General features: G+C 43.9%; 1 protein-coding gene across 3 annotated transcripts in view; it reads left to right on the top strand.

Annotated features, from left to right (window-relative positions):
- LOC106574163 (nuclear receptor subfamily 5 group A member 2) overlaps positions 1–25,172 on the top strand; it is a 112,898-nt gene that overhangs the window by 77,540 nt on the left and 10,186 nt on the right. For all 3 annotated transcript variants that reach the window (XM_045697409.1, XM_014149826.2, XM_045697408.1), the window contains one exon: positions 5,286–5,433. In XM_045697409.1, coding sequence (XP_045553365.1) covers positions 5,286–5,433 — 148 coding nt within the window. The remainder of the gene's footprint in view (positions 1–5,285; positions 5,434–25,172) is intronic.

Raw genomic sequence — 25,172 nt, 5'->3', positions numbered from 1 at the left:
CTTCCTGAGCTTAAGGGGCAGCCCTATTCTCTCCCCTCCCTCAGCCTGTCTACCTTCCTGAGTTTAAGGGGCAGCCCTATTCTCTCCCCTCTCTCAGCCTGTCTACCTTCCCAGAGGAATAGCCCTATTCTCTCCCCTCCCTCAGCCTGTCTACCTTCCCAGAGGAATAGCCCTATCCCTACCCCTCCCTCAGCCGTCTACCTTCCCCAAGAAACCATGGCGCAGTCAATTATGCTAATGTTTGTCAATAAATATTAAAATGTAATATGTTCAGACTACTGTGAGTGGCAGCTATAGACTTGCCTCCCAGACAAATTTGCTGCTGCTGCAGATATTAAGTGCACCTGAAAGGGCTTGCGGTGTGCCACGGGGCCAGCACCGGGGCCAGACCATGAGGAGTGGCGGGCCTGGGGGACCTCCAAGGGGGGCTCACACACTCTCACCCCTCGCCCCCTCACCCCTCGTCCCTCTCTCCCCGACCTCCGCATCCAGACGCAGAGGAGGGGAGAAGAGGGAGCTGGAGATAGGGAGGGGAGAGGAGGGGGAAGGAGAGAGGTGAACATGCGCTCTCTCTCTCTCTCTGCCTCTTTCTGTCTCTCTCTCGCTCTCGTCTCTCTGTCTCTCGTCTCTCTGTCTCTCGTCTCTCTCTCTCCTCTCTCCGTCTCTCTCCTCTCTCTGTCTCTCTCTCTCTCTCTTTCTGTCTCTGTCTCTCTCTCTCTGTCTCTGTCTCGCTCTCCTCTCTCGTCTCTCTCCGTCTCTCTCTTTCTCCCTCTCTGTCTCTCCTTTTTCTCCCACTCTCTCCAGTCAGATTAATATAATAGTTAGTTTAAAAAGTTTGCATGCTTTACAAGAATACCGATTTCCCTAATAATCCTGTTCATACGGACACATCTGAAATCAGGTTACCTGATGGGACTTTGACAAATGTAGAAAATCACCAATCAAAATAAACATTCTACCACAACAACCATGTTATTTTTGCTAAGCCTATGTGAGTGCCGACATGTAAAGTTTGTATGTAAAACCTATATCTAAGATACATACAGTGTCTTCAGAAAGTGTTCACACCCTTTGAACTTTTCCACATTTTGTTGTGTTACAGCCTGAATTTAAAATGTATTACATTTTTCTTTTTTTTACTGGCCTACACACAATACCCCATAATGTCAAAGTGGAATTATGTATTTAGACATTTTTACTGATAAATAACAAATTAAAAGCTGAAATATCTTGAGTCAATAAGTATTCAACCCATTTGTTATGGTAAGCCTAAATAAGTTCAAGAGTAAAAATTTGCTTAACAAGTCACATAATAAGTTGCATTGAACTCAATATGTGTGAAATAATAGTGTTTAACATGATTTTTGAATGACTACCTCATCTCTGTATCCCAACACATACAATTATCTGTAAGGTCCCTCAGTCGAGCGGTGAATTTCAAACACAGATTAAACCACAAAGAGGTTTTCCAATGCCTCGCAAAGAAGGACACCTATTTGTAGATTGGTAAAGTCACTACAAAGACACAGACGCCCTTCCTACAGTAACTCAGATGATTTCAACATCAGACCAATAGCAACTTTAAAACAGTTTCACAGTTGAATGGCTGTGATAGGAGAAAACTGAGGATGGATAACCAACAGTGTAGTTACTCCACAATACTAACCTTATTGACAGAGGGAAAAGAAGGAAGCCTGTACAGAATAAAAAATATTCCAAAACATGCATCCTGTTTGCACCAAGGCACTAAAGTAATACTGCAAAAAATGTGTCAAAGAAATGTACTTTATGTCTTGAATACAAAGTATTTTGTTTGGGGCAAATTCAAAACAACACATCACTGAGTACCATGGGGGCTGGGATTAAAAATACAAATAAAAGAAATAGAAATATAGGCCAAAGCACACTTCACGACAAGATAGACAACACAACGAGAGACCTAAGACAACAACATAGCACGGCCGCAACACATTTTTTTATTTAACCAGGCAAAATCTTATTTTCAATGACAGTCTAGGAACCATGGGTTAACTGCCTTGTTCAGGGGCAGAAGGACTGATTTTTACCTTGTCAGCTCTGGGATTTGATCTTGCAACCTTTCAGTTACTAGTCCAACGCTCTAACCACTAGGCTACCTGCCGCACATGACAACACAGCATGGTAGACACCACATGTACAGAAGGCATAGTAAGGACATCTTCAGACATCATAGTAAGGACATCATCTGACATCATAGTAAGGACATCTTATGACATCATAGCAAGGACATCTGACATCATAGTAAGGACATCATCTGACATCATAGCAAGGACATCTGACATCATAGTAAGGACATCTGACATCATAGTAAGGACATCATCTGACATCATAGTAAGGACATCTTATGACATCATAGTAAGGACATAGTCTGACATCATAGTAAGGACATCATCTGACATCATACTAAGGACATCACCTGAGCTGTCTGTCAAGTAGAAGATGCCAATTGAGAAAATCCAATTGTTTTTACTTTCCAAAACCGGTCTAGATTTACATTTACATTTAAGTCATTTAGCAGACGCTCTTATCCAGAGAGACTTACAAATGTTCATTCATCCACACAACACATGTTTCTCACCTCAACTTCAGTATACACTGCATAGGAGTGCGTAGTGTGAGATCAACCACTAGCTGGACCAGCCACCTATTGTACGTCATTGTATGAATGAATGAATGAATTGCATTTTATTTTAGTATCAAATCGTCAATTGGCAACCCATCCCTTATGGGATTAATTGACACAAACAAACATTACAATAATTCACTGTGGTAATGAAATGACCATTCTTCTTCCGGTGTTCTCTGCATTGCATAAAGAGTGAAAAAATAAACATCAAAATCAATACATAATAGTAAATGACAACCATGGAGCAGTACAATAATATATACTGTATATACATCCCTGGAGCAGTACAATAATATATACTGTATATACATCCCTAGAGCAGTACAATAATATATACTGTATATACATCCCTAGAGCAGTACAATAATATATACTGTATATACATCCCTAGAGCAGTACAATAATATATATACATCCCTAGAGCAGTACAATAATATATACTGTATATACATCCCTAGAGCAGTACAATAATATATACTGTATATACATCCCTAGAGCAGTACAATAATATATACTGTATATACATCCCTAGAGCAGTACAATAATATATATACATCCCTAGAGCAGTACAATAATATATACTGTATATACATCCCTAGAGCAGTACAATAATATATACTGTATATACATCCCTAGAGCAGTACAATAATATATATACATCCCTAGAGCAGTACAATAATATATATACATCCCTAGAGCAGTACAATAATATATACTGTATATACATCCCTAGAGCAGTACAATAATATATACTGTATATACATCCCTAGAGCAGTACAATAATATATACTGTATATACATCCCTAGAGCAGTACAATAATATATACTGTATATACATCCCTAGAGCAGTACAGTAATATATACTGTATATACATCCCTAGAGCAGTACAATAATATATACTGTATATACATCCCTAGAGCAGTACAGTAATATATACTGTATATACATCCCTAGAGCAGTACAATAATATATACTGTATATACATCCCTAGAGCAGTACAATAATATATATATACATCCCTAGAGCAGTACAATAATATATACTGTATATACATTTACATTACATTTTAGTCATTTAGCAGACGCTCTTATCCAGAGCGACTTACAGTAGCATATAGCAGTACAATAATATATACTATATATACATCCCTAGAGCAGTACAATAATATATACTGTATATACATCCCTAGAGCAGTACAGTAATATATAAACATCCCTAGAGCAGTACAATAATATATATACATCCCTAGAGCAGTACAATAATACATACTGTATATACATCCCTAGAGCAGTACAATAATATATACTGTATATACATCCCTAGAGCAGTACAATAATATATATACATCCCTAGAAGCAGTACAATAATATATACTGTATATACATCCCTAGAGCAGTACAATAATATATATATACATCCCTAGAAGCAGTACAATAATATATACTGTATATACATCCCTAGAGCAGTACAATAATATATACTGTATATACATCCCTAGAGCAAAACAGTAATAATATACATCCCTAGAGCAGTACAATAATATATATACATCCCTAGAGCAGTACAATAATATATATATACATCCCTAGAAGCAGTACAATAATATATACTGTATATACATCCCTAGAGCAGTACAATAATATATATACATCCTAGAAGCAGTACAATAATATATACTGTATATACATCCCTAGAGCAGTACAATAATATATACTGTATATACATCCCTAGAGCAGTACAATAATATATATACATCCCTAGAAGCAGTACAATAATATATACTGTATATACATCCCTAGAGCAGTACAATAAGATATATACATCCCTAGAGCAGTACAATAATATATACTGTATATACATCCCTAGAGCAGTACAATAATATATACTGTATATACATCCCTAGAGCAGTACAATAATATATATACATCCCTAGAGCAGTACAATAATATATATACATCCCTAGAGCAATACAATAATATATACTGTATATACATCCCTAGAGCAGTACAATAATATATACTGTATATACATCCCTAGAGCAGTACAATAATATATATACATCCCTAGAGCAGTACAATAATATATACTGTATATACATCCCTAGAGCAGTACAGTAATATATATACATCCCTAGAAGCAGTACAATAATATATATACATCCCTAGAGCAGTACAATAATATACATACATACATCCTGTACACACACACACACACACACACACACACACACACACACACACACACACACACACACACACACACACACACACACACACACACACACACTACATGCATACTTAACATATACAAATAAATCAATACAGAAAAAATTGGGAAAAAAGAACCAGAAGTTATTTGAAGCCAGTCTGGCACAAAGAGACGCTTCATGTGGGAGACAAGCCTATACACAATCTATATACACACGCCATTACCCAACATGCTATTAGGGTACTGCTTGGGCAACAACATGCTATTAGGGTACTGCTTGGACGATATTTACTAAATCGAAGTGTAACGTGCAAAGTTTGCTCCTGTCATTCCGTAGAGGAAATAAATTAGACAATGAAATGTTTGTGTGTGTGTTTGTGTGTGCCCTCTCCCATTCCCCCTCTCCTGCAGGTGGATTATTCTGTAATTGCCTCCCAAGCCGGAGCTACTCTAAACAACCTGATGAGCCATGCTCAGGAGCTGGTGGGCAAGCTGCGCTCCCTGCAGCTGGACCAGAGGGAGTTCGTCTGCCTCAAGTTCCTGGTTCTCTTCAGCTTGGGTGAGTAGGGGGGTGGGGAGAGGAGGAGGGGTGTCTGACTACCAGAGAGAGGGAGGCTGGGGGGCTGGGTGAGGGAGAGAAGAGGTTGGGAGGGTTGCTCAGCTTGGGTGAGTTACAGGGGGTAGAGGCTGCGGTGGGGGAGGAGGGAGGCTGCGCTGGGGGAGGACATTGAGGGGAATGGAATAAAAGTGTGTGGGGGTGAGAGGTGAGGTAGGGGAACAGAGAGAACAGGCAAACACACACACACACACACACACACACACACACACACACACACACACACACACATACCTAAGAAAGCAGGTTAAATATTCTGTGTGTGTGTGTGTGTGTTTGTTGGTCAACCATGGGACTTTTCTCACCGTTTCCCCTTCGTAACTTGCACCTTTTCACTCCGGTAGTTTACCATTATTTCAAGACCATGTGATATGCTCCGCCTAGCCTACTGTGGACACTGGTTCCCTCAATCAGACACGGACTTCTAGGCCTGATGCTTTCTATCAGGAATGATTGACGGAATTGTTATGTACTTGGCTGTTCGTCAAACACATATTACCATATCAGTTGAATTTTCACATCTGATCTCAACACAACCTCAGAGCCAACTTCTCACCCCTCCACCTCTCCTTCTCACCCCTTCACCTCTCCTCCTCCCCCTCCTCATCGACCCCTCTCAGTCCCACCTGGAAAAGGGCTTAACTTCTCCCACCTCCCGCTAAACAAAGGAGCAGGGGCCCTTGTGTTTTTCGGTGTTTGTGGCAGAGTGGTGGGAGGGGTGAGAGGGGAGGCTGGGTGATGGGTGGGTGGGAGGGGGGAGGGGTGAGAGGGGAGGCTGGGTGGATGGGTGGGGGAGGGGGGGTGGGGGGGGGGCTGGGGGTGGAAACAAACACTAAAGCCAGGAGATTAGAAGGGATCTGATTAATATCATCCCACAGTCGAGGGGAGTGTGTGTGTGTGTGTGTGTGTGTGTGTGTGTGTGTGTGTGTGTGTGTGTGTGTGTGTGTGTGTGTGTGTGTGTGTGTGTGTGTGTGTGTGTGTGTGTGTGTGATCTACTCCATCTAAGGAGCCTATTAATAGGGAGTTAATGAAATGAGGCATGAAACTACTCCCATGCCGTTCTGTGTGAATACAGAAAACAACATAAGGTGAAACACTCTTTAATGTCAGCAATAGATACATTCTACATTCTAGATACATTCTACCTGATACATTCTACCTGATACATTCTACCTGATACATTCTACCTGATACATTCTACCTGATACATTCTACCTGATACATTCTACCTGATGCTTCTACCTGATACATGCTACCTGAAACATGCTACCTGATACATTCTACCTGATACATTCTACCTGATACATTCTACCTGATACATTCTACCTGATACATTCTACCTGATACATGCTACCTGATACATTCTACCTGATACATTCTACCTGATACATTCTACCTGATACATTCTAATTGATACATACAGAAGTACAAGTTAGTCCTACTATGGGTCAGTGTGTTGACATAGATAGGGGACCATCCCTTGCCCCAATTACCAATCAAGTGGAGTACACTTTTTTATCAGCTTCACATCACAAATATTATACAGCTACTGCAGGATACAAATAGATATCACATGTTATACAGCTACTGTAGGTATATAAATAGATATCACATGTTATACAACTACTGCAGGTATACAAATAGATATCACATGTTATACAACTACTGCAGGTATACAAATCGATATAACATGTTATACAACTACTGCAGGATACAAATATATATCACATGTTATACAGCTACTGCAGGATACAAATAGATATAACATGTTATACAGCTACTGCAGGATACAAATAGATATCACATGTTATACAGCTACTGCAGGATACAAATAGATATCACATGTTATACAGCTACTGCAGGATACAAATAGATATCACATGTTATACAGCTACTGCAGGATACAAATATATATCACATGTTATACAGCTACTGCAGGATACAAATAGATATAACATGTTATACAGCTACTGCAGGATACAAATAGATATCACATGTTATACAGCTACTGCAGGATACAAATAGATATCACATGTTATACAGCTACTGCAGGATACAAATAGATATCACATGTTATACAGCTACTGCAGGATACAAATAGATATAACATGTTATACAGCTACTGCAGGATACAAATAGATATCACATGTTATACAGCTACTGCAGGATACAAATAGATATCACATGTTATACAGCTACTGCAGGATACAAATAGATATAACATGTTATACAGCTACTGCAGGATACAAATAGATATCACATGTTATACAGCTACTGCAGGATACAAATAGATATCACATGTTATACAGCTACTGCAGGATACAAATAGATATCACATGTTATACAGCTACTGCAGGATACAAATAGATATAACATGTTATACAGCTACTGCAGGATACAAATAGATATCACATGTTATACAGCTACTGCAGGATACAAATAGATATCACATGTTATACAGCTACTGCAGGATACAAATAGATATCACATGTTATACAGCTACTGCAGGATACAAATAGATATCACATGTTATACAGCTACTGCAGGATACAAATATATATCACATGTTATACAGCTACTGCAGGATACAAATAGATATAACATGTTATACAGCTACTGCAGGATACAAATAGATATCACATGTTATACAGCTACTGCAGGATACAAATAGATATCACATGTTATACAGCTACTGCAGGATACAAATAGATATCACATGTTATACAGCTACTGCAGGATACAAATAGATATCACATGTTATACAGCTACTGCAGGATACAAATAGATATCACATGTTATACAGCTACTGCAGGATACAAATAGATATCACATTGGTAGAACTGCTTGATTCCATTTATGTTTTTTTCGTACTGTATGTGGACATTTTACAAGGTAGAGAGTTAATATGCAGTAGTTAGTGTCACTCCAGCCTTTCCCTTCCCATATGGCTTGACAATCAATTCTCTAGTTTAGATGAGTATTACACAATCCAAGTATATCTGAGGATATATAGAGCATTTTGAATCAGATTGAGACCGGCATTTGGATGTATAGACATCCTTTAAAGACTTTTGTTGAAGAGATGCTTGGTAGAATTCTGATCACCCGAATGAAGAGATCGATGTGAGATAAAGGCACCAGTCAGTCCAAGGCCGATTGTGTGTGAGACGGGTTAACAAGCACACACACACACACACACACACACATATATGCACTCACACACACATATACACTCACACACACATATGCACTCACACACACATATGCACTCACACACACACACACACACACACACACACACACACACACACACAAGGTCAAATCCAGCTCAGACGAACACACACACACACACACACACACACACACACACACACACACACACACACACACACACACACACACACACACACACACACACACACACAAGGTCAAATCCAGCTCAGATGAACATACACACACACCAATCCTGGACAGGCCTCTTCTCTTATATATGTAGCCCTTCACATTTAAGCTCAAATGAAGCCTTTTAAAGCAAATCAAAGGTACATTTCCCCTGGCCTGACATTAGTCTACCCCATAGCTCTAACCCTGGCGTTCTCAATCAGCGCGTCAACACTAGTGCGATCAGTCAGTGTTGCTAACTGCTTTGCTCTTTGTAAAGCTGCCCGTCAATAAAGAAAAGGATAGATTGCTTTGGACCCAGGAAGAGTCACGTGTCATGGCTGCAACGTGTGTGGTGTGGTGTTGCGAAAGAGAGAGAGAGAGAGAGAGAGAGAGAGAGAGAGAGAGAGAGAGAGAGAGAGAGAGAAAGCAAGAGAGAGAGAGAAAAAGCAAGAGAGAGAGCGCGAGAGAGAGAGGGTGTGTGTATGTGTTCCATTGTGTTCTCTCTCCTCTTTTCTCCTGCTACTTGGCTTGCTCAGTCTACATCTTGCCATCTCTTACCCCCGACCCCCCAACCCCTGACCCCTCTCACAGTTACACTTTTATTTTCTCTTTCTTTCCATGGCTCTCTTTTCCTCCATTTGTCCATTCTTCTGCATCTCTCTCTCTCTCTCTCTCTCTCTCTCTCTTTCTCCTGTCAGTCTGAAGAGAGAAGTATGTGTGTGTGTGTGCACGTGTGTGTGTATGTGTGTGTGTATGTGTATGTGTGTGTTTGTGTGTGTGTGTGTGTGTTTGTTACATGCCAGATGCGGTGATATTGGCATAAGTGGGCAGTTAGGTGAGCTTGGGGTGACCCCAGATCTCGAGGTCAGCCTCTGTCATGTGTAATTGTGTGAGGCAGCCCCTTTCATGACCAGTCAGAAGCCAGTGAAACCAGGGAACGCCAGGAAAAGCTAGGGAATGCCAGGGAATGACAGGGAACGCCAGGGAATGACAGGGAATGACAGGGAACGCCAGGAAAAGCCAGGGAACGCCAGGGAATGACAGGGAACGCCAGAGAACACCAGGAAAAGCTAGAGAACGCAGGGAATGCCAGGGAACACCAGGAAAAGCTAGGGAACGCCAGGGAATGACAGGGAACGCCAGGGAACACCAGGAAAAGCTAGGGAACGCCAGGGAATGACAGGGAACGCCAGAGAACACCAGGAAAAGCCAGGGAACGCCAGGGAATGATAGGGAACGCCAGGGAATGACAGGGAACGCCAGGGAACACCAGGAAAAGCTAGGGAACGCCAGGGAATGACAGGGAATGCCAGAGAACACCAGGAAAAGCCAGGGAACGCCAGGGAATGCCAGGGAACACCAGGAAAAGCTAGGGAATGCCAGGGAACACCAGGGAATGCCAGGGAACACCAGGGAATGCCAGGGAACGCCAGGGAATGCCAGGGAACACCAGGGAATGACAGGGAACGCCAGGGAACACCAGGAAAAGCTAGAGAACGCCAGGGAATGACAGGGAACGCCAGGGAACACCAGGAAAGCTAGGGAATGCCAGGGAATGATAGGGAACTCCAGGGAATGACAGGGAACGCCAGGAAACACCAGGAAAAGCTAGAGAACGCAGGGAATGCCAGGGAACACCAGGAAAAGCTAGGGAACGCCAGGGAATGACAGGGAACGCCAGGGAACACCAGGAAAAGCTAGGGAACGCCAGGGAATGACAGGGAACGCCAGAGAACACCAGGAAAAGCCAGGGAACGCCAGGGAATGATAGGGAACGCCAGGGAATGACAGGGAACGCCAGGGAACACCAGGAAAAGCTAGGGAACGCCAGGGAATGACAGGGAATGCCAGAGAACACCAGGAAAAGCCAGGGAACGCCAGGGAATGCCAGGGAATGACAGGGAACACCAGGGAACACCAGGGAATGACAGGGAACGCCAGGGAATGACAGGGAACGCCAGGGAACACCAGGAAAAGCTAGGGAATGCCAGGGAACACCAGGGAATGCCAGGGAACACCAGGGAATGCCAGGGAACACCAGGGAATGACAGGGAACGCCAGGGAATGACAGGGAATGACAGGGAACGCCAGGGAACACCAGGAAAAGCTAGGGAACACCAGGGAACGGCAGGGAAGGCCAGGGAAATCCAGGGAACGCCATGAAAAGCCGGAATGCCGGGCTGTGCTGGTAAGTGCTCCACACAGGGGACAGAGCACTAATTAACATTCCTAGAATCTGGCCCTTTTTCTAACTATTTTCTCAAAGAGACAGAAAAACTAATGATCACTCACAGGTACTCAGATAACTGCTTGTGTTCCATTCCATTCCAGTCTTAGGAGTTGTGTTTTCCCTGCTAGTATGTAGGTAGGTTCCTTCCCACCTAGCTAGCCTCCTTTGCACCCTTGCTAAAAAAAGCTGGAGTCCAGTTGTTCTCATTGAATTGCCTTTTGGGGGGAATGTTGGCAGCATTTGCTGTTGATTTGGAGATCGTTACATCTCACCTAAAAAGAAAACCAAGGGGAACACACTGAATCATTTTCAATGAGACTTTAATAAAACATTCAGTTTCCTTCTCTCCGTAGTCCCTCTTCAGACGTTCGAATTGGTCTGATCTGGAATAAGTTCTGGAATCAGCTGTGTTAGGACAGTGAGGAGGGTGTTAGGACTGGACAGTGAGGAGGGTGTTAGGACTGGACAGTGAGGAGGGTGTTAGGACTGGACAGTGAGGAGGGTGTTAGGACTGGACAGTGAGGAGGGTGTTAGGACTGGACAGTGAGGAGGGTGTTAGGACTGGACAGTGAGGAGGGTGTTAGGACTGGACAGTGAGGAGGGTGTTAGGACTGGACAGTGAGGAGGGTGTTAGGACTGGACAGTGAGGAGGGTGTTAGGACTGGACAGTGAGGAGGGTGTTAGGACTGGACAGTGAGGAGGGTGTTAGGACTGGACAGTGAGGAGGGTGTTAGGACTGGACGGTGAGGAGGGTGTTAGGACTGGACGGTGAGGAGGGTGTTAGGACTGGACGGTGAGGAGGGTGTTAGGACTGGACAGTGAGGAGGGTGTTAGGACTGGACGGTGAGGAGGGTGTTAGGACTGGACAGTGAGGAGGGTGTTAGGACTAGACGGTGAGGAGGGTGTTAGGACTGGACAGTGAGGAGGGTGTTAGGACTGGACAGTGAGGAGGGTGTTAGGACTGGACAGTGAGGAGGGTGTTAGGACTGGACAGTGAGGAGGGTGTTAGGACTGGACGGTGAGGAGGGTGTTAGGACTGGACAGTGAGGAGGGTGTTAGGACTGGACGGTGAGGAGGGTGTTAGGACTGGACAGTGAGGAGGGTGTTAGGACTGGACAGTGAGGAGGGTGTTAGGACTGGACGGTGAGGAGGGTGTTAGGACTGGACAGTGAGGAGGGTGTTAGGACTGGACAGTGAGGAGGGTGTTAGGACTGGACAGTGAGGAGGGCGTTAGGACTGGACAGTGAGGAGGGTGTTAGGTCTGGACAGTGAGGAGGGTGTTAGGACTGGACAGTGAGGAGGGTGTTAGGACTGGACGGTGAGGAGGGTGTTAGGACTGGACAGTGAGGAGGGTGTTAGGACTGGACAGTGAGGAGGGTGTTAGGACTGGACAGTGAGGAGGGTGTTAGGATTGGACAGTGAGGAGGGTGTTAGGACTGGACAGTGACAGATATGACGTCAGTGGATTAGTCAATTAGTCGGGTACTGAAGTGTCAAGAGGCATCCTCCTCTCAACCCCTCCTCCCCTTCCAACCTCCCTAATCCCCGTCCTCTCCTCCTCTCAACCCCTCCAACCTCCCTAACCCCCATCCTCTCCTCTCAACCCCTCCAACCTCCCTAACCCCCATCCTCTCCTCTCAACCCCTCCAACCTCCCTAACCCCCATCCTCTCCTCTCAACCCCTCCAACCTCCCTAACCCCCATCCTCTCCTCTCAACCCCTCCAACCTCCCTAACCCCCATCCTCTCCTCTCAACCCCTCCAACCTCCCTAATCCCCATCCTCTCCTCCTCTCAACCCCTCCACCCCCTCCAACCTCCTTAACCCCCATCCTCTCCTCCTCTCAACCCCTCTACCCCTCCACCCCTTCCAACCTCCCTAACCCCCATCCTCTCCTCCTCTCAACCCCTCCACCCCCTCCAACCTCCTTAACCCCCATCCTCTCCTGCTCTCAACCCCTCCACCCCTTACAACCTCCCTAACCTCCATCGTCTCCTCCTCTCAACCCCTCCACACCTTCCAACTTCCCTAACCCCATCCTCTCCTCTCAACCCCTCCACCCCTCCAACCTCCTTAACCCCATCCTCTCCTCCTCTCAACCCCTCCACCCCTTACAACTTCCCTAACCCCCATCCTCTCCTCCTCTCAACCCCTCCACCCCTCCACCCCTCCAACCTCCTTAACCCCATCCTCTCCTCCTCTCAACCCCTCCACCCTTTACAACCTCCCTAACCCCCATCCTTTCCTCCTCTCAATCCCTCTTCCCTTTCCAACCTCCCTAACCCCCATCTGACCTAACTGTATTCCACCCCTCCTCTCCTCTCAACCCCTCCACCCATCCCAACTCCTTTCCACCCTCCAGCCCTCTCCCCTGCGCTAGCTAGCATATCTCATTAATATATGTCTTTCACTCTGGGCGCCACAAGGTCAGACACCAATCTGCTGAAACAACACAAACACACAAACCTGTTGAAATAAAAAATTTGAGGATTCACACACACACACACACACACACACACACACGCGTGCACACACACACGTGCACACACACACACACACACACACACACACACGCGTGCACACACACGTGCACACACACACGTGCACACACACACACACACACAACGCCCTGCAAGACAAAAAGAAAACCCGTAATTCCCAGACAAGTATTTCCTAATTAAGCACTACCAACCAGGCTCCGCTGCTTCCCCAATCAATGCTCTGATCCCGGCCAATGAGCTGGGGAGTTCACTAATGCATGCGCAGCCCAGGCTCCCATAATGCCCCGCAAATATGCATTTCCTGAAACAAACTTAATCATTTGGAATTCGGTGGGAATTGATTAACATTCAGAGGCTGTGACAGTTCAATATTTACGTCCTGCGAGAACCGGGCGGGGGCCCAATAATTCAGCATAAACCCCCTGCTATGTCTTCATCAGATCTTCTAATGTAAGATAATAGAGCTAGGGGTTTTCCAGTGAGCCCAGCAGTTTGGTCATAAGTGTAGTGGAAGTGTAGCGTTGATTTGCTCAATACACATATAAAACATGATGGTGTGTGTGTGGGTGGGTGGGTGGGTGAGTGTATGTGTGTGTGTGTGTGTTTGTGTGTAGTATGTGTTTGTGTGTGTGTGTGTGTGTGTATTTTCAATCAGCAAAGTATGAAGTCTTCTAGAATGAATGGTTTGTCCAATGAACACAATAATCCAATTCATAAAAAAGGTGACTGCAGGACTGAGTGCCTAAAAAGCTGGAAGTATAAAAAAATGTATGTATACAATACATAAAGTGCAGTTTCACACAGGAAATACATCTAGTACTTCTGGTTTCAGTAAAGTGCTCACAAAATATGACTTGATGAAAAACCACTGGACTCATCTAGGTCTACATCTCTCTTGAACATAGTCAGTGCAAAAGCCTGAAATGACTTCATTTTGAGTGTACTGACAGTTTCCTTTCTTATCAAGAGTAGCAGCAACCCCTAAGCAATGAATCTAATATTTCTTGATTTTCTTCCCTCTATCTATGGAAAAGGTGCGTCTGCGGACGTTTGTTGTCAGGTCCCCCCCAGCTTTGAAAAGCAAGCTCTGTAATGAGAGCTTCTAAAAGGCTTTCAGACTTTATCAAGCTTTAAAAGCACCAGACCTTCCATGTTGCCATTATTACTGTCCATTACAGCAGGCTGTTGTTGATTAAAGATGAGTTTAGGGGCTAAATTGTATCTCTACACCCTTGACCTCTCCTTTTTGCCTTACATTCAGAATGTTCTGAAAATTCCACACCCGATTCCTCCCCGACACTCCGACCCTATCTGCCCATGTATATCTCTATAACTTAACAAACTAACCATAACATTAATATAATAACTACAATAACATTTCTATATCACACATCCCTTTTCCTCCCTTTTTATTCTGATCTTCTCATCAGTTTTCCGTTTTATGATTATGTTAACACAGTTTTTTTTTTTTTTTTTTTTATCAGTCATCGAACAAGTGGGATTATCAGAAAGTGGACCAGAAGAATTAGAGTTTTGTTAAGCGATGGATTTGGAAGTCGATGGATCCTATGACTTACTGATGATAGAGTTGTCATAATGACAAATAAACGACTTCATAATTGTGCTTCAAGGTTGTCCTGATAGGAAGGATGGAGCCTAGTTCAGTGTGTTAGTAGAAATGATACCTATAAAATATACAGAAAAATTGCCATGTCTACTACATCAGTAAGTACAGATAACTTGTTTTGCTTTAAATAATTTAAGAGACTCATCTGAGATTTTTTGGTGAGTTTTCATTATGGAGATTATGCAAATGTATGGGAATGTTTTAAATACTCCTTTCCATTAAATGCAGGGAAGATACTGTATATGTTAACATGCTCCATCAAATACCTAACAATTTCAGGAACTCTCCTTTAGTGTGTAGACTGAACTACAGTCCCATCCACTGCCAACCTGATGAGAAATGGAAGCCTGTACTGTACAGTAACCATAATAAAAGGTGTCTGGCAGCCTAGCACCTGGGTATTAATAATGAACATGTTTGAAATAGGAAAAAAATAAGCACCCATCAAATTATTTGATTACTATTATATCTGTTTGGATGCCGTAGAATTTAACGCAGACTCTTAACTCTCTCTCCAGACGACAGGTAAAGAAGTACGACAGCAAATGTCCTGTAATCTTTGTCCGCTTTCATCAACACACTGCCCAGCTTTAGTGGGCCATGCAGGGGCCATGCAGGGGCCATGTAGGGGCCATGCAGGGGCCATGCAGGGGCTACACTGAGTAGACAGATGCCCTGTAAAGTTCTCATAAAAATAAATATTTTCCCTCTCTCCTTCCTTTCCTTCTCTTCTTCCTCATATCTTCCATCCTCTCTCTCTCTCCCCTCTTCCATCTCTCCTTCCTCTCCTCCTCTTCTACCTGCCAGGTGTGATTTAGGGGCGAGTGAGCTACATATGTTGGTGCAGGGAGGAACTGTTCCTCTCCCTTTCTCTCCTAGACCTTATTACAAGCCTGTCAGTTTATTATAAAACAGGAAAGCAGAGGGACACTTACAGTTACTGTCTTATCGATCGGTGAGATAGATTCTGTGATTTAGTGACAGGCACCTCTGCCGTATCTCTAACATTCTCGGCCCTCCCATTAAGCTCCTCTGCTTTCCTAGCACGGCTATTGATGTATCAACATTAACAGTTACAAGCAGCTACAGAAAATCAATGCTCAACTTTTTTTACCGAGGCTGCATAAGTCTGTGTTGGTCTTCCGGTTATCCCCCGCGTCCAGGTACTTAGCAGTCGACGGGAGCCCCTAGAACATGCTCCCGACATGTCAGGTGGTTCCCAAGTGATATCTGCACTGGAAATACCAATCATAAGTTTCTTCGGCCCGGGGTCGTTTGGGCCTTCTGGGCCCCCATCCTCCGACTGTATGAGAACATGAGAGAACAACACTACGGAACATATTTGCGCAGGCTGGATTTTTTTCAGCCCACCTTATTTTCACTCCCAGGTGCCGTTCGCTCAGCATTCTGACATCTTTTTTTTTTTTGTATATAACTTTTCCTTGTTCAACACCAAAGTCTCCTCAAAGCGATTCTCTAAGAATTACGGAGAAATAATGAAATAAATCACTCCTCTAACCTCTGAGCTGTCCATCACCCGATTTGAAGCGGATACCTAAACAGGAACAGTAGGGTAGGAGGAGTGGAGCTGCTCAGACATTAATGAGAGCTGTGCAGGTCCTGCTGGGACAAACTCGCTCGCTCGCAACGCTTCTCATTCTCCATCAATGGACCCAAGTTCATTACACACACTTTAATCTGCACGGCCGTTGAACGCTTTTCACGGGTAGTGAAGTGTGTGGGGTGTGTGTGTGTGTGTGTGTGTGTGTGTGTGTGTGTGTGTGTGTGTGTGTGTGTGTGTGTGTGTGTGTGTGTGTGTTTGTGTGGGGAGGAGGGGGGCCCTGTAGTGAGCCTATACGGCAGCATCAGAATTCCTGTTTACATGACTGGTGGTCCCCATAGCCACAGATTGAGGTTATTATCATGTACATGGTATCCGCTACGATGCTAATGTTTCACCATGGGTGCAGCAGCAGCGCTACTATAGCCCAGGTACTATAGCCCAGGCGCTAGCTGCTGCTCTCCGCCAATTAGAGTCTGAGCCCTGCCAGGGCGTGGAGGAGAGGACGGGCTACCCAGGACCCAGTGGAGAGCCGGGGGTGTTAGAATACAAGAAGGGTAAAAAAATAAATAAAGAGAGCCTACATTGTAAAACGCTAGTTCTTTTGAAACAAAGACTTTTGTTTTCTGATTCAATTTCATTGTTTTAACGTTATCTCATGTTATCTAGTCATAAGTTCTTACCCCAGTGGAAGTGCATACTTCTAGCTAATTTATTTTGGTGATCTTACGAGAGATCTAAAATTATCATAAAACCTGTACATTATCTTGAAACTACACTTATTACCTAACATTACCTATCATTATGTAACATTACCTAACATTAACAAACATTACCTAACATTACCTATCATTATGTAACATTACCTAACATTAACAAACATTACCTAACATTACCTAACATTACCTAACATTAAACATTACCTAACATTAACTAACAGTATCCAACATTAACCAACATTAACAAACATTAACCAACATTACATAGCATTATCTAACATTACCTAACATTACCTAACATTACCTAACATTAAACATTACCTAACATTAACTAACATTAACTAACAGTATCCAACATTAACCAACATTAACCAACATTACCTAACATTACCTAACATTATATAGCAGTATCTAACATTACCTAACATTAAACATTACCTAACATTAACTAACATTATCCAACATTAACCAACATTAACCAACATTACCTAACATTACCTAACATTATAAAGCGGTATCTAACATTACCTAACATTACCTAATGTCTGAATTTTTAATTAATCAGCTTCCAATGGGGTAAGAAATTATGAATAGTAATGTTACATAATGTAATATAATGTACCGGTTTTAGGATAGTTTTAGATGGAAATTCAATAAAGCACATGATTGATATTTCCAGTGCAGATATCGCTTAGGATGCACCTGACATGTCGGGAGCATGTTTTAGGGGCTAGCATCGACTGCTAAGTACCTGGACGTTACACAAGCCCTGGCATAAGAGCTGTCATTTCTCCATCGATCCCTACCTCCTCTGTGGTCATCTACAAAGCTGTCCCTGTCACACACTGGAGAGTGTGATTAAATGGTTTAAGCACAGATGATCTGACAGGTGCTCTGGCCGTGTCTCTTGTTCTCTGGACACACAGGCACCCTCCCCACAAACAGACCCCTCCTCCTGCCCTTCCCCACTTGTGCTCATGTATTTAAAGTAACACAGCCATCTGTGGAGCTCGCTGTTGAGTGTAACGTAAACCTGCAGGCCGGGGCAAGTGTTGGAAACAAGGGCCAGGAGGGCCAAGAGGCGAGAGACGCATTTAGACAAAGGAGGTATCAATCAATCATAATATACTGAGAGCTGAAATGGACACCCATGCGTGTGAAAAATGGTCAACTGTTGGTAAGGTTAGAGGTCACAGGGAGGACAAAGGCCATGACGTGTCCATCGACGGAATAACTGTACATAACTTTAATGGGGGTGCCAAGTACCCGCCATGAGTGTGGTCTAGTGGTAGAGTTGCCGACTCCAGACTGGCCCACTTCCCCTCTAGACGGGAGTTTGAATCCCGGGTCTGTCACCTTCCTTGTTGTGTTTCTCGCCCACTTCATTCATATCGGTCTGTCAATGAAATGGATTGAATATGAAAGGAGAGTGGAATTTCATTCTCCTTTAATACGGGGGTGTATGTCCGTAGCGGTTGGTGCTGTTTAAGATTAGGGAGGATGATTATATTTTTGATGAACATGGCCTTATTTCTATTAAAGCATATTGGATGACTGTCATTCATATTCCATTCACCGAGCTCAATGTAACATCGATAGGTTTAGGCTAATACATGATACTCAAATTTTCCCTGTACCCATCATGGGGTTGCTACAGCCTAGCCTATGAATGAAAGTTTACAACGTAGGTGCACACAGGTCGAGATCAAACAGCTCGTTGTATATATAATTCCTTCTCACATCTATTTACATTCTCTCCCTTTCTCACCTTTTCCCTTTGCTTGTGGACTTCTTGTGCACAACACATCAGCTGTCTTGTTTACCAGGCCCCAAAAAACTTTACAAGCCAAACCTTCATATCATAACTGCTAACCGCTAGACATAACCTAGATCGTTTGTCAGTCATAGTCAACATAGCTACTAGAACTAACGTGTTAGTAAATCCTCTACAATCCTGCAGTACAGTGTTGTCAGCAGCAATCAGTTTAGCAGTTACACCGATGGGCCCCGGTGGCAATACATTAATAAAACCAAAAGTTCACCTTGACTTGGAAGAGTTCCAGTGTTAGATAGTCATAGCCAACTAGCTAACATAGCATCCCTCTCTGTTTGACCCGGGTGTTTGAGTAGGCTAAACTAGCTAGCTGCATTTGACACTAGCTAAGTAAGAGAAAGTGAAAGTTAATTATAATTTTTTTTAATGTATATAGCTAGCTCTCCCGCTCTCTCTCTCTCGCTCTCTCTCTCTCGCTTCTCCTTAATTTTGGAAGAAATGTATTTGTTAAAAAGTGTTTTATTTTTTTTCACCTTTATTTTTAACCAGGTAGGCCAGTTGAGAACAAGTTCTAATTTACAACTGCGACTTGGCCAAGATAAAGCAAAGCAGTGCGACAAAAACAACAACACAGAGTTACACATGGGATAAGCAAACGTACAGTCAATAACACAGTAGAAAATCTATGTACAGTGTGTGCAAATGTAATAAGATTAGGGAGGTAAGGCAATAAATAGACCATGGGCCATTGTTCAACTTCAATAAATAGGCCATTGTTCAACTACTCTCTCTTTGAGTCAACTACTCACCACATTTTATGCACTGCAGTGCTAGCAAGCTGTAGCTTATGCTTTCAGTACTAGATTCCTTTTCTTATCCTTTGATTGGATGAACAACATGTCAGTTCATGCAGCAAGAACTGGAAGCCAGACTGGACTACAGTCCCATCCACTACTAACCTGATGAGAAATGGAAGCCTGACTGGACTACAGTCCCATCCACTACAAACCTGATGAGAACTGGAAGCCTGTACTGTACAGTAACCATAATAAAAGGTGTCTGGCAGCCTAGCCCAGCTTTAGTGGGCCATGCAGGGGCCATGCAGTGGCCACACTGAGTAGACAGATGCCCTGATAAAATTCTCAGTAAAACAAATATTTTCCCTCTCTCCCCTCTTCCTCCTCTCTCCTTCCTCTCCCCCTCTTCCTCATCTCTCCTTCCTCTTCTTCTCCTCTTCCTAATCTCTCCTTCCTCTTCTTCTCCTCTTCCTCATCTCTCCTTCCTCTCCTCTTCCTCTTCCACCCACCAGGTGTGATTTAGGGGCGAGTGAACTACAGATGTTGGTGCAGGGAGAAAGTGTTCCTCTCCCTCTCTCTCCTAGACCTCTCTCTCCTAGACCTTATAAAACAGGAAAGCAGAGGGACACTTGCAGTTACTGTCTTATCAATCGGTGAAATAGATTCTGTGATGAATGAGGGTTCGTGCTGCAAGAGCTCTGATAGGTTGGAGGACATCCCCCGGAAGTTATCATAATTACTGTGTCTATGGAAAGGGCTGTCTATGGAAGGGGCTGAGAACCATGAGCCTCCTAGGTTTTGTATTGAAGTCAATGTACCCAGGGGAGATCAGAAGCTAGCCTCCGGCTACACCATGGTGCTACCCTACAGAGTGCTGCTGAGGCTACGTAGTATAGTTTTATCTAAAAAGGATACCTTTCTTTTAATGAAATTCACTGAGCAGGATGGTCCTCCCCTTCCTCCTCTGAGGAACTGGTGTGTGTTCTAGGACTTTGCCACGTCCACACTTGGACATGATATTATGAAGCTGTATTGGAGCAGTGTCGTACTGTGGTGGCACCTGCCGTTGGGGTCATTGGTGTCCATAGGTATTTGTTATTCCAGGCATTTTTTTTTTAGAAGTGTAGGATCGTTCACTTTAATACTGTGGCCAGTGTTATAGGAGATAGACATAAGAGAGTTTCCTCTGCCAAGTAGTCGGCTCTGTTATGCCCTCGCTCTCTCTGATCCCTCATTCCTGATAGCATCTTTCAACCCACTGTCTTTGCTATTGCAAATCACCCGAGCCAAAACTGGTGTGATCAGGAAAACGATTTCGGACAGATTTGCAATACTTTTCTCCTTCAGTGCAGCTCCTGACAACCTATCAATAACAAAGCAAGAGACCGTGATTGACTGAATATTGTATTTGTTTTTCTCCAAACGAGTTGTTTCTTAGTTGTTATGCTGTTATGAATCCCTGTTATGCTGTTTTTATTTATTTTATTATTTACACCCTTCGTTACACGGGAAAAACTCAATGAAGCAATGCTCTTGTAAATCAAGCCGACATCGACAGGAAACAACCAAACATGCCATGTTGCAATACATCCCCCCGAGGTACAGGAGACCACGGTGACTAACGAAGCCGAATACATGACCCTCCAATTTACACTAAATTCAACTCCCACGTCACGTGACAGGGGACTAAAATCACAAACAGAGAGAGATAGAGAGAGGGAGAGAGATAAAAGGGGTGATAAAGATACAAATACAACCACTTCCTTTAGTCAGCATTCTCCTCTTTCTGTTCCATCATCAAACAGGAAGAAGAGGGGGAACAGGATGTGTGAAGAGTGAGGAAAAAGAGAAAAAAAATGACACTATGGATTAACTGTCCTTCGCACAGAAAATATACATCCCCCGGCACTCTTGTTGAATTATTCATTCAAATTTTGTCCGAAAAAGAATGAGAGAAATATATTGATGGGAGCTGGCCATTAATGGTCTCATTAGGTGTCGAAGTTTACACTGGGCAGGATTTCTGCTGCTCCGGGAGTTTAGGGGGAGAGGGGGATACTTGACCCAACAATGATTTTCTGTCACTTTATCATAAACAAGGAGGTTTTGACGTGCCCTCGCTCTCTCTCTCTCTCTCTCTCTCGTGCGCATGTAATTAGCCGGGACAGTGGAAGTGCATGCTGAACGCAAACCAGTTACTCCCCTCACCAGCGTCATCACCAGAACCACCAATACCAAGTCACATTTGCATAACAATGACACCTTTACATTTATTTTACCTGCTTTTTATAAAAACAAAATCTAATTTTGTTTCCTTCTGTCAACACAATTGCTACCTAGCATGTGATTATTTTCAAAGTGGCCAATTGATTGGGCTTGCTAGGTTAGCGCCAGCTATATTAACTCTAACCATGTAGTGCTAGATGTGTTAGCGCCAGCTATATTAACTCTAACCATGTAGTGCTAGATGTGTTAGCGCCAGCTATATTAACTCTAACCATGCAGTGCTAGATGTGTTAGCGCTAGCTGTATTAACTCTAACCATGTAGTGCTAGATGTGTTAGTGCTAGCTGTATTAACTAACCATGTAGTGCTAGATGTGTTAGCGCTAGCTGTATTAACTCTAACCATGTAGTGCTAGATGTGTTAGCGCCAGCTATATTAACTCTAACCATGTAGTGCTAGATGTGTTAGCGCTAGCTGTATTAACTCTAACCATGTAGTGCTAGATGTGTTAGTGCAAGCTGTATTAACTCTAACCATGTAGCGCTAGCCTTGTTAGCGCTAACTGTATTAGCGCTAGAGGTTAACAGCTCATTGAATTCTGATGGCATTAAAGAGGTGAGAGAGCACAGGCCGGGGAGTGGGACTGTGCCCTAAAAGGTCGACTCATTGAAAGACATTTGGTACCGCCCGGAGGGGGGATAAAGAAGGGAGGGAGGGGGGAGGAAAGGGGGCCAGAAGGAGGGAGGAAGGGGGGCCAGAAGGGGTGAGGAAAGGGGGCCAGATGGGTTGAGAACGGGGGCCCATGGCTAATGCAAGTAGTGGAGTTGACTGTGCCCTACCTGGCAATGGAGGAAGGAAAGACAGGGAGATTAATTACGATTCCGACGATGCAAAGTGTGTGTGTGTGTGTGTGTGTGTGTGTGTGTGTGTGTGTGTGTGTGTGTGTGTGTGTGTGTGTGTGTGTGTGTGTGTGTGTGTGTGTGTGTGTGTATCATTGATTACACACTGTCTGGTTGAGTCTGGTTGGATTTAGGTAGAATTGGGCATTGGTGTCATTTTGAGTAGTGCAGTGTTTTAGATAATGCATTCCCAATTCTCTCATTCAACCTCTCCTCTCCTCTCCTCTCCTCTCCTCTCCTCTCCTCTCCTCTCCTCTCCTCTCCTCTCCTCGCTCCTTTCCTGCCCTTTTAAGGTAAGAAAGAAATATTCAAATTGTTCGAATCCCTAGCCGACTAGGTGAACAATCTGACAATGTGCCCTTGAGCAAGGCACTTAACCCTAATTGTTCCTCAATGTCACTGGATAAGAGCGTTTGCTAAATGACTAAAATGTCAAATCCCTGAACTATCCCTTCAAAGCCCCCCATGCACTCTTAGTTTTTAAAATCATCACTGTATGTGTTTATTTAATGAAAATAACTCCAAAATATATTTTTAATAATTTATTTCCCAGAGCCTCCTTTGGTCCTTGTCCAGACAGCCATGTGCTCTACTGTTAGCAGCCAGCGGTAGAGTAGATCGTGACAGTGTTGGCAAAGAGTGTGTGTACTGTATATACAACCTTGTATCTTTATGGCAGATCAATGGCGACGGCCCATTGGAGGAAACAAAGAAGTGTAGAACATGTTTGTGTGTGTGCGTGCATTTCAGTGAGTGGGTATGGGTTTCAGTGAGTGGGTATGCGTTTCAGTGAGTGGGTATGCATTTCAGTGAGCGGGTATGCGTTTCAGTGAATGGGGTATGCGTTTCAGTGAGTGGGTATGCATTTCAGTGAGTGGGTATGCGTTTCAGTGAGCGGGTATGCGTTTCAGTGAGCGGGTATGCGTTTCAGTGAGTGGGTATGCATTTCAATGAGTGGGTCTGCGTTTCAATGAGTGGGTCTGCGTTTCAGTGAGTGGGTATGCGTTTCAGTGAGTGGGTATGCGTTTCAGTGAGCGGGTATGCGTTTCAGTGAGTGGGTATGCATTTCAATGAGCGGGTATGCGAATCAGTGAGCGGGTATGCGTTTCAGTGAGTGGGTATGCGTTTCAGTGAGTGGGTATGGGTTTCAGTGAGTGGGTATGCGTTTCAGTGAGTGGGTATGCGTTTCAGTGAATGGGGTATGCGTTTCAGTGAGTGGGTATGCGTTTCAGTGAATGGGGTATGCGTTTCAGTGAGTGGATATGCGTTTCAGTGAGTGGGTATGCGTTTCAGTGAGTGGGTATGCGTTTCAGTGAGTGGGTATGGGTTTCAGTGAGTGGGTATGCATTTCAGTGAGTGGGTATGCATTTCAGTGAGCGGGTATGCGTTTCAGTGAGCGGGTATGCAGTGAGCGGGTATGCGTTTCAGTGAGCGGGTATGCAGTGAGCGGGTATGCGTTTCAGTGAGTGGATATGGGTTTCAGTGAGTGGGTATGCGTTAACCGGTATTTGTGTGTAGAACATCAACAGTTCCCACCGTTTCATCCACTGACACTTCCTGTCAGTGGAAACAACATGCAGTGTGTGTTGTGACTCAGCAATAGAAACATCTCAGCAGTAGAAACGTCACCACACTGGGCCATGGAGTTGACCGGGCGGACATTGCCCTCCTCTTACTGCCCTGTTTCCAGCATCAGCTCCCCCCTCACCCCACACACACCCACACCTCACCGTCCCAGGGCCTCCTTCTTCCCACCTGGGTGCTGGGTTCAGTGGGTTCCCTGACAGGACCGCCCCCCTGCCTGATTGGACCCGTCCTGGAAGTCAGGCCAGCAGGTTAGCAGGTGACTTGACTAGTTAAATAAAACAAATTATGAAAAAAGGAATGATTGACAGCAGTGAGTTCATATATAGTTCTGCACTGAGTGTACAAAACATTAGGAACACCTGCTCTTTCCATGAAATA

This window comes from Salmo salar, chromosome ssa16, assembly GCF_905237065.1.
Source record: "Salmo salar chromosome ssa16, Ssal_v3.1, whole genome shotgun sequence".
Taxonomy (NCBI): Eukaryota; Metazoa; Chordata; class Actinopteri; order Salmoniformes; family Salmonidae; genus Salmo; species Salmo salar.
This window is presented reverse-complemented; position numbering and strand designations above follow the sequence as displayed.